Source organism: Sminthopsis crassicaudata, chromosome 1 (genome assembly GCF_048593235.1).
Source record: "Sminthopsis crassicaudata isolate SCR6 chromosome 1, ASM4859323v1, whole genome shotgun sequence".
Lineage (NCBI taxonomy): Eukaryota > Metazoa > Chordata > Mammalia > Dasyuromorphia > Dasyuridae > Sminthopsis > Sminthopsis crassicaudata.
This window is the reverse complement of record NC_133617.1, coordinates 650,879,342-650,895,615: the sequence shown is the minus strand read 5'-3', so window position 1 is coordinate 650,895,615 and position 16,274 is coordinate 650,879,342. Positions and strand designations below refer to the sequence as shown.

Sequence of the window (16,274 nt, the reverse complement as noted above, 5' to 3'; positions counted from 1 at the left end):
ATGAGAAGATGTGGGTGGGTTATGATCTTTTAGAAGAGGTACATTCTTTGACCTCTTCACAGATTAACAAAGTAAATGCAGTTTTGCTAAGAACTTGGGAAAACAACCATGCCTTTTAGAAATTTATACTGTAATACACAAAGAACCATGTCATATGCAAAATGAAATGAGGAATTTGAGGAGGAAGAAATAATTTTGAATTAGAAAGCTGACCATAGAAGGTTTTTTAATAATTAAAAAGTGCCATCATGAATACAGCATATTATTAAGATTTTGTAGGCAGCGTTTTGAAGAATATTATTAAAGATACTAAAAGCAGGGAATTAGGCTAAAAGTAGGAGTTGATGAAGGCTTGAAATAGGTAGGGTACTTTTAGTGGAAGTCAAGGGTGAGCCGTTGTTCCTATTCCTATAATATATATGAGAATTTGTGGAGATAGTGTTATTAGCAATTGAAAGCTGATTGGATGTGATGGATAAGCATGAGGGAAGAGTGAAAACAATTTTAGAGCATGAAGAATCATTGATAGGCCATTGATGTAGTGGAGCACTAAGTTCAAAACCTGGCTCTCTTTCTCATGTGGCTTTGAAGAAGTCACTTTACTATTGGTTTTTTGGTCTTCTGTTTTCTCTAATGTAAAATGAATAGATAATCTCCCTTGTTCCTCTTCTCTAGCAGTTAATCTGTGAATCATTGATCAGTTTTGGACATAATGAGTTCAAGGAACTGAGGGGTTATCTAAGTTGAAAATCCATTAGGCAGTTGGAAATAAGGGACTGAGACTCTTAAGAGAGATTAATTATAGATCATTAGTAGGATCCCCTGCATAAGGTAACTGAATTTTTGAGGGTTCATAATATAAAATTAAGGCAGGAAAAGATCATCCAAAGCTAGAATATTGGAAAATATCTATGTTTAAAAATATTTGGGAAGATAAGTCACCAACCTGAGACAGTAAAAGATTACTTTGTTGTAGACAAATATTTGTTACTAATTTTTGTTTCAAATGATCTTTGTTCCAAATGAAAAAAATCTCAACAGAGTACGGACACAAAGTTTCATTCTGGGAGGCTGATACACAGGTAGAGCAGAATTATTGCTCTAATTGTCACAAGCTCTCCCAAGATAAAATTGCCTTTTGATGACCGGGACGAATTGAGTGAAATCGTAACGGACAGATACGGGGCAGATAAATTCTTTTTAATATACAAATGAATAAAGTAAATAGGACTTTTTTACTTTGTAATGGTCATTTGGTATTTTTTCCTTCTTTAGGACAGCTGTTCTTCCAGTGCAGGAAGATACAACATCTGATAGTAGCAGTTCAATGACACTTGAAAAGGTATGTTTTAAAAGAGTTTTGATTTTAAACATAATATTTTCATAAAATTTTCAGTTATGCATGGGACTTCAGTGGTCATCTGGGTTATCTTTACCCAAATATGGATCCCTTCTACAGTGTCCAACAAGCTGGTTATCCAGCTTCTGCTAGAATAATGGACAAATCATTACTTCACAAAGCAACTCGTTCAATTTATGATCAGATCTTATTGCTAGGAAGTATTTCCTTATGTTGTTTTGAAGACTATCATGTTTCACCAAAGTACTCTGGAAGCTACACATTCTCAGTTCCTTCAACTTGTGTGGAACGGCCTAATTATCCTCTTGGGCATATTTTATCAAAGACCCTTCTAAAAAATAGTTTTATTAAGTGCTTACTGTGTATCAGGCATTTGCTAAGTGCTAGTGCATTGTATACCTTTGTTGGGAACTTTAAATCTATAATAGATTGGTTAATATTTTTAAATACCTACTTGAGTGCATTACTTCTTTTGACTAGAACATTATATTATTGAATTCTTTTATTTATATAATTTAAAAAACCTGACTTTTTTACATATTCTCATCCTGGACTTTAAAAATTTTTAATCCCAGGTTTCAGCTATCTTGTTAAGATATTTTTGGGGATGCTTTTTGTAATCCCACATATCAGTTAGTCTTTTTAGTTTGTCTTAGTCCTTATATTTAATCAGTTTGCCATCTATATTTTAATCCAGGACATTGATGAAAATGTGGAATTTGTCTTTCGACAAAGTTCTGATTCCATTAGTTATTTTCCATTGATCAAATCTTGTATCCCTCAGTTATGGTTAAGGAATTTTAAATCCTCTTAGTGATTCCTACTTTGGCTTCAGTTTTTTATTATGACAGAAAGTGCTGCTGTGAATATTGTGATGTGTATATATATATATGTGTGGAAACTCAGTTTCTATTAACTTCCTATGACCATCTATTGAGGAATGGCTCTTGTTTTTATAAATTTATATCAATTTCCTTATACATAAGATTTTTTTATCAGAGATTTGGTGACATTATTTTTATTCATTTGTTAGTTTCCTTTTTCAAGATGTGTTGACAAAAATTTTACTCCTTTTTAGATAGAATGGCTTCTTTTGTTCTTTGTGATTTTATTTATCCTTTATTTGGTTAGGAATTCTCTCGTTAACCTGGAATTCTGAAAAGTACTGCCTGCTGGTCACCAGTGATTTTCTTAGACTTTTTCTAGGATCCTTTAGTATTATCATTTGTTCACAGATATATTGCTAGTTAACAAAGTTAAGGGGCTCTCCATTATTTCCAAAAGTATCCTCTAGGGAAATAATACATTATCTGATTTATTTCAGAACAAAAGTTAATGTAAGCCTAATAATCACATATAATGATTAGCCTATAAATATTTCTCACTTCTTTTCCCCCCCAATTAAAAATACAAAGAATTGTTAACACTAGTTAATTTTACTCTTAAACTGAGAAGACTTTATTGATGATGTATCTCTAATTTAAAAATATGTGGTAGAGGCAGCTAGGTGGTGCAGTGGATAGAGAACCAACTCTGAAGTCAAGAGGACCTGAGTTCAAATGTGTCCTCAGATACTTAACACATTCTAGCTGTGTGATCCTGGGTAAGTCATTTGACCCCAGTTGTCTCAGCGCCTCCCCCTCAACCCTCCCAAAATGTGGGTACTAAATTATTTTGTCAGTACAATTAAGAGGTGGGAGGAGAATAAGTAAAATTTTAAATGTATAATGTTTTTGCCTCCTTTAGGATGTGAAGACAAAGTCTCTTGGAGATAAAGAAAAATCGATTTCTAAAAATAAAAAAAGTATCAAAATGGACAAATCTCAACCATTGGCAGCTCAGAAGAACATAGAGAGTTGTGTACTTCCAAAACCAGTGCTAGATCCTTTCAAAAAAGAAGTAGATCATCTGGCAGAGGAGGTAAGGAAAAATCTGCGTTAGAAAAGTATGTATTGAATGTCTGTAGTACTGTGCTACTAGGTACTGTTTGCTACTGTAAATATACAGTCACTTTCCTTGAATGGCTTATGTGCTATTTCAAGAAACCTCATTATTCTTCTAAATTTTAAAAATAATACTATATCATTTAGTGATTTTACAAATGTACAAATGCAATAGGAATGCAGAGAATGAAAAAAAAATGTAACCTAAAATAGTTGGGATAGGTTGAGATAAAAAAATAGTATTCATCTGACTTTGAAAGGATGGGTAAAATTTGAAGAGAAAGAGTTGGCCTTATTAATATCTGGCAGGAAAGTGGAGCAAATACTAGTTATGGAGTCAGGACCTGGGTTTGAATTCCAACATAACCCATTTACAGCCTTTGTGATTTTGGGTAAATTACTTAACTTTTCTGGGTCTAAATTTCCTCATTTAAAAAAATGTCTTAAGTAATTTTTGCTTTTTATACAACAGTTTTTTCCCCAGTTACTCCTGCCTCAAAATCTTGTAACAAATAAAAAGTTAATAAAAACCATTTAAAAGGGGCAGCTAGATAGGGCAGTGGATAGAGTACCAGCTCTGAATTCAGGAGGACCCGAGTTCAAATGTGGCCTCAGACACTTAACACTTCCTAGCTGCATGACTCTAGGCAAGTCACTTAAGTCCAATTGCCTCAGCAAAAAACAAAACAAAAACAGTTATACAGAAACTAAAATCTGACAGCATATGCAAAATTTCACACTTGGAGTCTATGACCTCTATAGAAAGGGAACAAAGTGTGTTTTCATAAACACATCAAGACTCTGAAATCAATACTGGTCATTATATTTAATTTTTTTATTTATTTCTGGGTTTTTGATGTATTTTAGGGTTAATTTTGTTATTTTAGTCAATATGATATTGAGAGAAGGACCTCATTGCATTAAAGTTTATGTATATTGACTTGGAGACTGTAGATAGGCATCCAAGCAGATATCTTCATTAGGTAGCTGGCAATGAGAGATGGACATTTGGACAGATTGCTAGGCCTAAACTTAGGAAGATCCGAGTTCAGATCTAGTTTCAGACACTTAGTAGTTTGTGATCCTAGCTAAGTTGCTTAACCTTGTTGGCTTCAATTTCCTCAACTCCAGTTACATGAAATAAAGTTTATTTAGGTCTAGATTTATTTTAATTATTTTAATATTATTGATTTCTTTCCTGGTAGAGGAAGAAGAAGAGTACACTGCACAGGTTAGAGCAGCAGTGTAGCTTGTGATGATCCCTTTTGGTCCTACAGGGTGGATTGTGTTGACTCTTCTGGCAGTGCTCAATACTTCTGTTGACTATGCTAGCCCTTAGAAATATTTGCCTTGCTCTAGGCCTTGTTCTAGGAGTTGATTTATAATAGGAGCTAATATTCAGTTAGATGAAGGATTAGTCTGTGCACATGGGTAGTACATATGCTAAATGTATAAAATAAATTTTGAGAAGGAAAGAATGCTAATAAAGGAGGCTGATCTGTTCCCTTAACTGTGCTTTGATGGATTCTGTTTTGAAGACGAGAGTGATACTATCTCAACTGAGGACATTACTTCATAAATGAAAAGATGGGGTGATTTGTCTCCAACTTCCTCCTCTTCTCACTATTACATGTTGAGTCACCTTTATATCATCCTCCTCTCTCCAATTATGGGGGAAGTGGTGGCCCTTCTTGTAAACGCTATCTTCTTTGCCTTTGATTCCATTCCCCCATGCTTCCTCTGTGACTTTTCAGTTGTCCCTTTCCTTTCCCTTATTTTCAGTCTTTTATTCACTAGTTCCTACTCTAGTGGACAGAAATATCTCTGTCCTTAAAAAAAAAAAAAAAAAAAAAAACCAAACCCTTCATTTGATTATACTATCTCCTCCAGTGAACATCTTTATTAGAAAAAGGATTGTACATAAAATGGGAACTTTTGTTGGTTCCTCTTGCTTCATTCTGTAGCAGCTTATGAGTCTGATTAGGTTTCTCTGAATCTTATCTCTTTCTACATTTCTTACAGTACAATAATACTCTTTGTTTCATGAACATGCCATAATTTATTTACTTATTCCCAAATTGATGGATACCATTTTATATCTGGTTTGGGTCAGTTCATAGGTCTATCAGCAGTACACTAATATGCTTGTCCTTTGTAGCCTTTACAGCCATTCTTTTTTGTTATTTTGGGCATCAATAATCTTCTAGTGACCTAGTCTCATGGCCTCACAGTCAATGTTGTCTCTTCTTTTTCTCCTCAGTAGTTCATATTCAGTCATTTTTGACATTTTGCTGATTGTACTTACACAACACATTTCTCATCTGGCTTTATTCTCTCCATTTATACAAGCACCACCCAGATTCAGACTTTTGCAATCGACTCATAATTGGTCTCTTTGTAGTTAATCTTTACTCTCTCCAGTCCATCTTCCAAATGGATATTCTCAAATCATAGGTCTAATCATATTTCTTCTGCTTCAAGAAGCTCTTTAGACTAACTTCTGTTTTTGTCACTTAAGATATACATTATTCTGTTTCATATATAAGCTTCAGTCAAATTGGTCTACTTGCTATTCCTTATATAGGCCATTATAGTGATCATCTCTACCTTTTTTATAACTGTTTCCCATTGATCAGTTTATCTATCTCCATGCTTACCTCCAATTCATAAAATTCTTTACTTCTTTCAAGATTTAGCATGAGTGCCACCTTCTATAGGAAGGTTATCCTGATTCCTTCTCCCCCATCTTTACCCCTATGGTCCTTCAAAATCAGTTTGTTTCTGTTTTGTAAATATGTTATTTCTGTCCCCACCCCTACATTAGAAGGTAATTTCCTTTTGTCTTTGCATTCTTGGCACCTAAAAATTCCTGGTGCACAGTAAGCAGTTAATAAATTATTGTTGTTTTGTTGTCACAGACTTAGAGTTGAAAAAAGATTTAGGGTCATCACACATATGAAGGATGGGATAGAAGTATGATGAAATAATGCAACTTCATTGAAGCAATAGAATTATAGAAAGGAGTTGGGTGATGGTCTGGGAAAAATTATAACAGAAAAACTCCTTGCATTTGAAAATGTGGTTATTCATAGCCTTGGAGAAAACTGTTTTAACAGAGTGGCAAGGATATAAGCTTATGTTTTAGATTGTTAAGAGGATGGATATTAAATTCAGGCATCAAGAAGAGATTATTCACTTAAGAATTTTGGTAGCTGTTAAGTTCTGTAGTCTCTCAGTTATAATCCTTCTCTGGAAGGAGATCTCTTTTCTGTATAATCTTTTCCTCTGTGAGCAGTTTTCTTGGGAGGCTTCTAGAGCCTCCAGCCAGAGCGAAGGTAGAATCTCGAATCCTCTTCTTCCTGAATCCTGGCTTTGAATCTCTTTGAGCTTTCCTAAAGTTCTCCCGGGAAGTCTTGTTCTTATCCCAATCTAGACTCTCTCTTTCCAGACTGCCGTCCAAACTCAATGTCCCTTCCAAACTCAATGTCCCTGGAGGCAACCTTGGTGGCTCCTTATATCCTCCCAGAGAATGGGCTTGTGGGTATTCCAAAGGTATAAACTCTTATAAAAGTGCAAACTCCTTTCTGAAGTTTAAAGGTGTTAACTAAAGGTGTGAATTCTAAGCTAGAGAATTGTTAAGTACCGACTTACCACCTAGAAAGAACCTAAGATCTCCCCCTTTCTTTTGATTTAGAACATAAGGTGGTCATGATCTTGAAACAAATCCATCAATATGGGAGGTATTACACATAATTACATAAATACATAGTAACATAACACATGCCAGAAGTGATGTAACAAATAACATGATCAAATAATCATAAATTGAGAATTTATAATGTCCATAAGTCCATTGTCTATTAGTTCATGTGCCAGAAATCCAATAATTCCTGCAAGTTTTAAAGTCCTACAATAGTCTCATCTTGTGTTAGGAAATCCAATGATCTCTGCTGGTTTTAAAGTTCTTTAACAGTCTCCTTATCAGCCATGTTCTTTCAGTGTCAGAAGTTTCTTAGATCTTCTCCTTTGTTTTGAGGTTTTTCTCTTTTTCTGTCTCTCCAGGTGCTTGTTGCCACACATCTGTTTCCTTCTGTCTGTTAAAATACAAGCAAACCCTCTCTCCCAGGCAGTTAACCTATCTAATTTCCTTCTATTTACCACTTTCTAAATCTCTTCTCATAATCTGGCAATTACATTGGAGCTGTTTGCACTGGACACTGCCCTATTGGTTTAAAAGGCCTGTGTTCTCCCCAAGTGTAATCCATTTCTGCTATCAGATTGCTTTTTGGCTGACTGATCAGGTAATCCCTTTCTTCCCTGTGATCATTTTTCTGCTGGTTGATCAAATCAGAGTCCTGACCTTCTAAAGGCTCTTTAGGTGTAACCTCAGTTGCATCATGCCCCACCTATCTTTTGATTTATATCTTGGAGCTGGGCTTCACCTCTCATTTCCCTGGAACAATCTACATCCTGAGGCCCAGTGAAAGCCCTTGTGACATTTTGGACATGGGGTTTTAGGTCTTCTCTCAACCTGTTTTCTCACTCTATCTCCATATCTACATTGAGCTCTTAGATGTCCAACTTTTCCACATTGGAAACATCGACGAATTTCTCTAGAAGTTCTTTGCTAAGAAGGACCCTGTCTTTCCATGTTCATCATAGTCTGGGTATAAAAAGTATTTGTTCCCACTGTAGTACAGCGTCTTAAGATCTCCTCTAAAGGAGCATCTTTGTCTAGTCCCCATATAATTCTTTTCCAAACCTCAGATGTCTGGTCATTATTTCTGTAGCTACATTTTCTCCATTAGTTCTTTTGACAGCAGTTTGCAAACGTCCCACAAAATCCGCAAAAGGTTCATTGAGACCTTGTTCTATTTTAGTGAAAGCCTCCCCCCAATCTTTCTGTCTGGGGAGGGAACCCCAAGCTTTTATTGCAGCCTTAGCAATTTGCTCATGCACTGTCATGGTATAATTAATCTGTTCTGAATTCTCTCCATACTGACCTTCACCAGCTCAAAAGTGAATTGTGTGTTAACTCCTGTTTCCAAATTGTGTCTGACTTGGATCTTATATAATTCATGAAACTCCGAAAGCCACAACACGTTTTGTCCATGTTCTAGACATGTCTTTGCTCTGGATTTCCAATCATTCGGGGTTAGAAAGAGGTTTGTCTTTATAAGACAAACCATCTAGTAACATTTTAACATAAGCTGATATAGCCCCATAAAGGGTACAACCTTTTTTCAAATCTTTAATTTTATTCAAATCTAAAGGTGTATATCTTCTCCTTTTTGACCTAGGGTCTTCAATCACAAGATATGCATGTATAAAATCACTTACATCCTGTCCCTCTCTCTTAGCCTTAACCAGTGCTTTTTCTAATCTTGTCATAGGATGATTAATAGGCGATTCTGTTTGTATTTCTGCCTCTTCCCGTCCTCCTTCTTCCTCTACCCCTGAAGGGTTTATTGAGGGAGGAAATGGGAAATGCTCCTGTTGCTCAGAATTGTACTTAACTGCATTGTTATGTGTCATCCTTTTCACCTAGTTTAGTTGGATCCTCCCCCTCTGGCTCTTTCTTCTTTTTCTTTATTCTATAACTTATATAATTTCCTAAAGCCAGTTGAATTATATTGTAAGTTTGAAGTGTATCTTTGGAAATTGAGTTTGGATTGGAATTGAAGTGTTCACCTAGTTGCTCTCCTACTAATTCCCATTCATCTAGATCCAATTCTTTTTCCAGAGAAAAACAAGGACATATGACCTGCACAGTTTTTAAAAGTTCAGTGATCTCCTCCAAAATTATAATCAATCCTTGGCTTTTCATAACTTTGATAATGCTCTCTAAACATTTTCCTTGAACAGAAACAGAAGGCTGTTTTCTAAACTTTTCCCCCATTTCACTGAAATTCTACTTTAGCTCTTTAACAAAGTTTACTTGTTACTCATGCTTATTTCTGGGTCAGAGAGACTTTTCCACTGAGATCTGGATCAGGCTTTTCCACTGGAATCAGGATCTTGCCTGTCTCTGTTTGGGTGACAAAATGTCCGGCTAGCTCCTCTAAAGGGCACAGAATAAGTCCTGGCCCCATTTCATAAAGGATATGAAACAGCTTGAAAAGTAGAGCATTTCATTTAGGAAAGATTTGTTCGTATTTGAAGGAGGAGATGGTACTTATTTGGCAGGAAGTTAGGATATACTGAAGAGAGAAAGTATATTACTAGGAACCAAGGTCTTTTGGGATTTGGGAAGAGCATGGGAGCTGGGACTTAGTAAAGGCCTTAAAGACAGAAAGGAGACATCTCCAACTCTAGAAATTCAGGATAAGAGAATGGCAGATGTAGAGAGTCTTAATTTTCAGAAAAAGTAGCAATAAAAAAAGAAAGGAAAACGAAGGAATAATGTTTGAACAGAACTTCTGCCATGTGGAAGGTAGCCAAAGGTTCTATGATCTTTTGGTTTTCTTATTTTTATTTCCTGTTGCTTTGAAATATATCTTAGGTCCTAGTCTAACTATACATGCTGGAAACCTATTCTTAAGGGCTGCTAGAGGGAAGAGGAAGATGTGCCTCTGTACTCAGGTTTCTGCAACTTAGAACTAATTTTCCCTAGTATAAATCTCATTTAAGGCTTTGCCTACTCATGGATGTTTGCTTCTTATTTTCCAGTATGCATGGCATTTTAATGAATATGAAAATGGTTATTACCCTATTTATCTTTTTTTGTTTGTTTGCTTAAGTATGTATTCCTACTTCTCACATGTCTTTTCTGCCTTTAGTAATAAAGTTTCTCATGTGTTGTATGTGGTGTCAATAATCATTGTTTATTAATAGGGGATATTTCCTTATATCCATTAGATTCGTAGTACATTTTTTTCAAACGGCCATTTATTGTAAAAGATTTTTAGAACTGAAAAAAACTTCACCAACTATTCCATTCTTCTCTTAGGGCTGAACCTATATAGTGATTTTCCTGGTAATATTTAATTTCTGTTTTTGTGTCTCCATTGCCTTTTTGCCTTAATATTGTGTTAATTCCTTTTACCAATGAAATCGCAGGTCCAGGAACTTTTATTCCTTATGCACAGTTCTTAGGACAATATATGAAGCATAACTAGTGATTAATGAATACTTATTGATTGACTTCTGATCTCTGGATAAAGGATTTTTTCTTTTAAATAGGAGAAAAGATGTTCCACATACTGTCATTCTATTGATTGGGGAGTGTTTAGCAGTGATTGTGTACTCCCTTATGCATTATTCTATAATGATTATCTCTTAGCTGTCTTATGTATAATATTGGGCATTCTTAACATTTTGCATTTCTCACATATGCCAAAACAATTAGGCTTAATGTTTTTTATTTTATTTTTTTCCTACTAGGTTGCAAAAGCTGTTGTAGCAGATTCACCGCAGCTTTGTGAAGACAGACAAACAGAGTTAGGGGACTTAATTAACTGTTTGTTTTCTAATCCATTTTTGACAAGAAAGCAGATTCCACGAACTCCAGAAAATTTTAGTAAGTTCATTTTATGCTTCTGATATGTTATTTTATTACTTAAATATTAATTTTTTAAGACTTTAAAAGTTTTGTTTAGTATGATAAACTTAATATAAACACTATATTTCTGGTTAGAGTAAAATTGTAATGGACTATCTTATAGAATATAATGTCAAACATATTGATTTTTAGCATACATATATTTAATATGGTGAAATGTATTCTGATATTTTTGTTAGCTTGAATATATTACTCTGCCTCCGTGGCCTCTTATTTCATCTGACCATAATAAATTCTAAGTCAAATAATAGTTCATTTTAGTTTGACCTTAGAAAGAGCCGTAAAATAAGGTCAGGGGAAACATTAGAAATTATTTTAATCTAGTATTCCTCCTAGGGATTCAGTAATCATCTCCACAAAATCACTCACAACATGGCACATGCTTCCATGATTAGGTATTTATCAGAAGAGCCTAAGGCTCAAGCTTATCCTTGCCCACCATTCTTGTGTTCTGATGAATCAAATTGGAGTTTCTTGGGGCAGAGTGGCAGATTCAGTAGTTCTATAATTTATTTTGAACTTTTTTATTACTATTTCTAAAATAGTACCAATCAATGTGTGATGAATCAAAGTTAGCATTGCTAAAAACTGTTATCAGTAGTATATATAGAAATAATTGCATTTTGTATTTGTTTTTATCAGCTCCTGAAATTAGCAACCCCCAAAGAGAAGTTTTTCAAGATGAAGTTGATCCAGATATAGAGATGGTTCAAATGGATGCTGTGTTTAATGACCAAAGACATTTAAGCACGAACAGTTTTCTCTCAGGATCAGCTCTTAGCAAATCATTCTTGCCAGAAGAAAGAGGTTCTCCAAAACTTGAGCTTCAAGAGAATATAGGAACTAGTCACCTTGATGCAGTAACAAGCAAATGTGCAAAAATTTTAAATAAAAGAATCTCAGAACAGAATTCAGAATGTGCGGTTTTACAAGTAAATCTTGAAAAAAGAAGCCATACAGCATCGGGTTTATCTGCTGCAGAGAACAAGATTGATGGAATAAAGAGTGAAGGCGAGCTAGTTAATAAAAAGCTGGACTTCTCATCTGAATCTTGTAAAGAACAATCTTGGGTGCATACAACTTTGTTGTGGAATTCTGAAATACTAAATGAAATTAATTCTGACAGTAGAGAGGCTGTCCATTTTGATATATTGCATGAAACCCTTCCAGAAGTTGCTGACAATTTGAGTTTTAATAGCTCCCATAGCACAGAGTCTGATGGTGAAACAGGGCAGAATAGTTCAATGGCTAACGCTGTCTTAATGGAAGAGTCAATGAGAAACAAATTGACTACTGAAGAAAGAAACTTGGATTTTGAAGCTATTTGCAGTAGATTTGAAGCTCTTAAAAAGTCTATGTCTGTGAAAAAGAAAGAGTCTTTTCATTTTTCTCCTGAAAGATTTATGAAAGATGATTCAAAATTGAACTGTACTTCAAATAACACAGAAACAGATGACATGTTTAATTCTCTGGAAGATTTTCCTGCTCTCTACATAGACAATACAAAATCATCTATACGAATGTCTTTTGGTGAAAGAAAATCTCTTTCACCACTTATTAAATTTTCTCCAGAGGAATGGAAACGAAGATCCACAAAGCCAAACAATATTGGAGAATTTTTACCTTATTTACAGGGTAAGATTTTTATTAGCTTGCTGTTTTCATGAAAATAAGTGTAAATAGTTGCTTAATTAGATCCTACTATTCCTCTTTCTGATTACTGTATTTAATTTGGCAGCTTACTCATTTTAAATAAATGAATAAAAAATAAATGAAACTAAAAGCCAGATCTATTCAAATTTGAAAGAAACTGTCCAGGAAGAAAGATGAGAGTTTTTAACCCTTTGTAAATCATTTATCAAATAATTTTCAGTTTTCTGTATCAGTATATTTGAAGCTTAGATGTTGGTAGCCACTTTAATGTATGTGACCATTATCTCTATATTCCAATTATCCCAACACCTGTTATTTTTTGTGAAGCAGGGCTAAGAAAGAATAAGCATTTTGTTGCAAAAAATAGTTCCCTTTCAGTACCATTAAAAATGTAAGAAAAGAAAATTCAACTTTAAATTTTATTAGGGATACCTGATTTCCATTAGGCAGTGATTGTTTCATGACCACTTTAGAACCACAAGGTTTTCTGCTATAAGAGTTAGTTTTTCAAGTATAGTATAAGCAAGTAGAAAGCACAGGACTGGTGACTCATGCCAAGATTTGGAATCAGATTGAATGTCTTGTGTGGCAATCAAAGAAGGCATGTTTGGATCATTGAAGAAGGTGGGAATATTATATGAGATTGGGAAGATATGTTTGTGAGAAAATATGTTTGTCCTTCATTCTTGAAGAGGATCAATAACGTCACAAGTGTAATGTCTAGACTTACTTGTGAATTGGATTTAAGTGAGGCAGAGCTATGCAGTCCACCTCTTTTCCAAAATCTTTGAAATCCAGTAGCAAAACCAGTTAACATAACTGATGGTGGTCTGGAATGCAATAGAGTGACCCTGCCTTTTTCTGGTCTCAGCTTGCCTGAGGCTACAGTGGGCAATTAATTAATTCAGAGATTAAGTACTAGGTAAGAATGGCCCAATTTGCTATCTTAAAACTATTAATTTGGAAGGGGAAGACTCAGAGTTTCTGTCCCAGTGTTTAAAAAGCTACACAAAAGAGTTTATAGTATCTTAGAGTCAATAAGGAGTCACACTGGGTTTTGAGTAGAGGAGGAACTTGTTTAGAGTTATGCTTAAGTAAATCACTTTATCAGCACTATGGAAGATAGACTTGGGCTGAGGAGGAGAGATTTGAGATTGGGGCACTTGTTAGGAAGATGTTATAATCTAGGAGAGGGAATGAATGGAAACTTCTGACTTGTGTGAGAGAGATAGAAACAGTAAGATCTGGCAATTAATTTGACATTGGTAAGAAGCAGAATTGAAGTACTGTCCAAATGAAGGCCAATATTATATTTTCTTGGTTTTGAAGATGTTAATGTCTAGTTAATGCCATATTAGAATTGTAGAGTTGTGTATTAGATTGTATATTGTGATTAGAATTGTGTAGAGAAAACTCATTTATCTAACTGGTTGAATTATTACAAAAGAAAGCAAAAGACAAAACAATATTGGAAATATATATTAATGAAATTTTTTAAATTACTGTTAAAGCTAAGGTAAGATGATTATCCTATATAGATCTTGTTATAGTGAGTTTCTAGATGAGTATGTGATTTGACTAATAATCAGTAATAAACATTAATAAACATTTATTAAATATCTACTATGATGATACAAAAAAAATTCTGAGGATACAAAAAAAGGTAAAAATAGTCTCAGTCCTGAAAGAGTTACAATCTAACTGGAGAGACAGTGTGCAAATAAATAAATACATACATATTGAGATAAAAATACGATAAATAGGAAATAATTAAAAGTAAGAAGACTGGGAAAGGCTTCCTGTAGAAGGTAGAATTTTAGTTGTAACTTTAAGCTGAGGTGCATAGTGAGAGCAGAGAAGGGAGAGTGTTCTGGGCATAGAGGGCAGCTGAAGAAAATGCTCAGATCTGAAAGATAATTTTCTTGTTGCAACAGCTAAGATCCAGTATCATTAGTTCCAAGAGTATATGTCAGGCACTAAGATATTAAAAGACTGGAAATGTAGGAGTGGGCTAGATTATAAAGAGCTTTGAATCTCAAAACAGAACATTTGGTATTTAATTCTGAAAGCAATAGGGAACCACTGGAGTTTGTTCAGTAGGGGAGTGACATGATCAGACCTGTGCTTTAGGAAGATTATTTTCTTGGCTAAATGGGAAAAAAGATTGGAGTGAGGAGAGACTTGAGGCAGGCAGATACACCAGCAAGCTATTATAACAACACAGGTAAAATTATTCACTAGATTGATGGCAGCGTCAGAGGAGAAAAAAGGGAGAAATAGTACAAAGGTGAAATTGGCAAGTTTTGGTAACATCAGATATGGGGAAGTAAAGAATCTAAGCTATCTCCTATGCTGTGAGCCTGAGGGACTGGAAGAAGAATCTTGCCTTCTATAGTAATAGGCAAGAAAGGAAGAGAGAAGGATTTAAACCTGAGAAGAGTGACAAGTTTTTTGACAGAATTTTACTGCCTGTTTTTGGGGAAAGTGCTGTAATGGGAGAGTTAATATAAATTTGTTAAGCAAATAAGTATAAGCACAATTTTATCATCTATAGGGATTCTAAATGTTATTTGAAATGTGTGATTTTAGTTTTTGACTTTATTTTTTTCTTGTTTTTTAATTTTCATTTCCACAGAAGAAGAAAACTTGGATACAGCTCTCAAACCCTCATCTAACTTAAAGGCTGAAGAAGATGGAGCAGTTGCACAATTGATTGAATTATGATGGATTGAAATTGAAGACACATTATAGAATAAAAAACTGATTTATAATCTAAATATTTTTGGGAAGCCTTACTCCTGCAGATAGGAAAAACCCCAAAACATCTGGGTAACATTAACACCCCAAGAAATAAATTTAGTATCCCGTTTGTTGAATAATTTAGTCTTTTTGAATGAAAAAATGTATAGGGTTTTACCTATTTGTAAGAAATGGAAATAGAAAACAAAATATAGAATGCACAGAATGTTAGAACTTGAAAGAACTTTAGAGATCATTTAATTTGGTCTCCACTTTTTATAGATGAGAAAACAGGTCTAGAAGGGTGAAATAGGGTTAGCTCTAGGTGGAAGAAGACATTTTGATACCTAAAGAATGAGCTTTCCAAAATTAAGCAAACTATTGACATAGATAATAGCTTAACAGATTTTTAAAGGAAAAATAGTGTTAAGAAGGCCATTTAGAAACACTATACTTTCCTTTGAAGCAAATAGAAATTGTGTAAGACTTCACTGTTACTTAGAATATATTAAAACCACTAACAGAGATATTTGAAAGTAGTAAAATAGGATGTGAATTAGAGAAAAAGTAAGAACCAGATAGTGGTAAACTTTAAACTTGCTTTTTTTCCAAAGTGGTATTGGCAACTGATGGAGATGAATTTATGTGAAGTGATGAATGTGATTTTGAAAAAAAGAGAGGGAAGAGAATCTCTAAATGAGAAAATGACAATAACAGAAGAAAAATGATGAGAAAAAAGGAATGACTGACTACCAAGGACTTAGAAATCTACTTAGTGGGTTTAACTGGGTAGTGGACTTATTTGGTCTAATTTAGACTGGGACTATTTATTTTTCTAGTTTTGTATTTAAACAGAAAAATGTAAATAAATTAAGTAATATTCACTGTTCCTGTGGTTGATTGCATTTATAACATGAAAGTTCTTTAGATATGAAATAAATGGGAAATTAGTATTCACCAAAAAAAAAATTGAAAAATGGAGAAATAGAATATTTTGTTAGAAGTATCTGAAAAGACA

General features: G+C 34.3%; 1 protein-coding gene and 1 non-coding gene across 2 annotated transcripts in view; both read left to right on the top strand.

The window, feature by feature from the left end:
- Positions 1-15,981, top strand: part of HAUS6 (HAUS augmin like complex subunit 6) — a 37,035-nt gene extending 21,054 nt beyond the window's left edge. Inside the window, exons 13-17 of the mRNA XM_074282970.1 lie at positions 1,276-1,342; positions 3,107-3,280; positions 10,687-10,822; positions 11,507-12,499; positions 15,153-15,981. Of these exons, the coding sequence (XP_074139071.1) occupies positions 1,276-1,342; positions 3,107-3,280; positions 10,687-10,822; positions 11,507-12,499; positions 15,153-15,241 (1,459 nt within the window). The 3' untranslated portion in view covers positions 15,242-15,981. The remainder of the gene's footprint in view (positions 1-1,275; positions 1,343-3,106; positions 3,281-10,686; positions 10,823-11,506; positions 12,500-15,152) is intronic.
- Positions 1,065-1,195, top strand: LOC141552360 (small Cajal body-specific RNA 8). The gene has a single exon (XR_012485156.1).
- Positions 15,982-16,274: the final 293 nt, after the last annotated feature.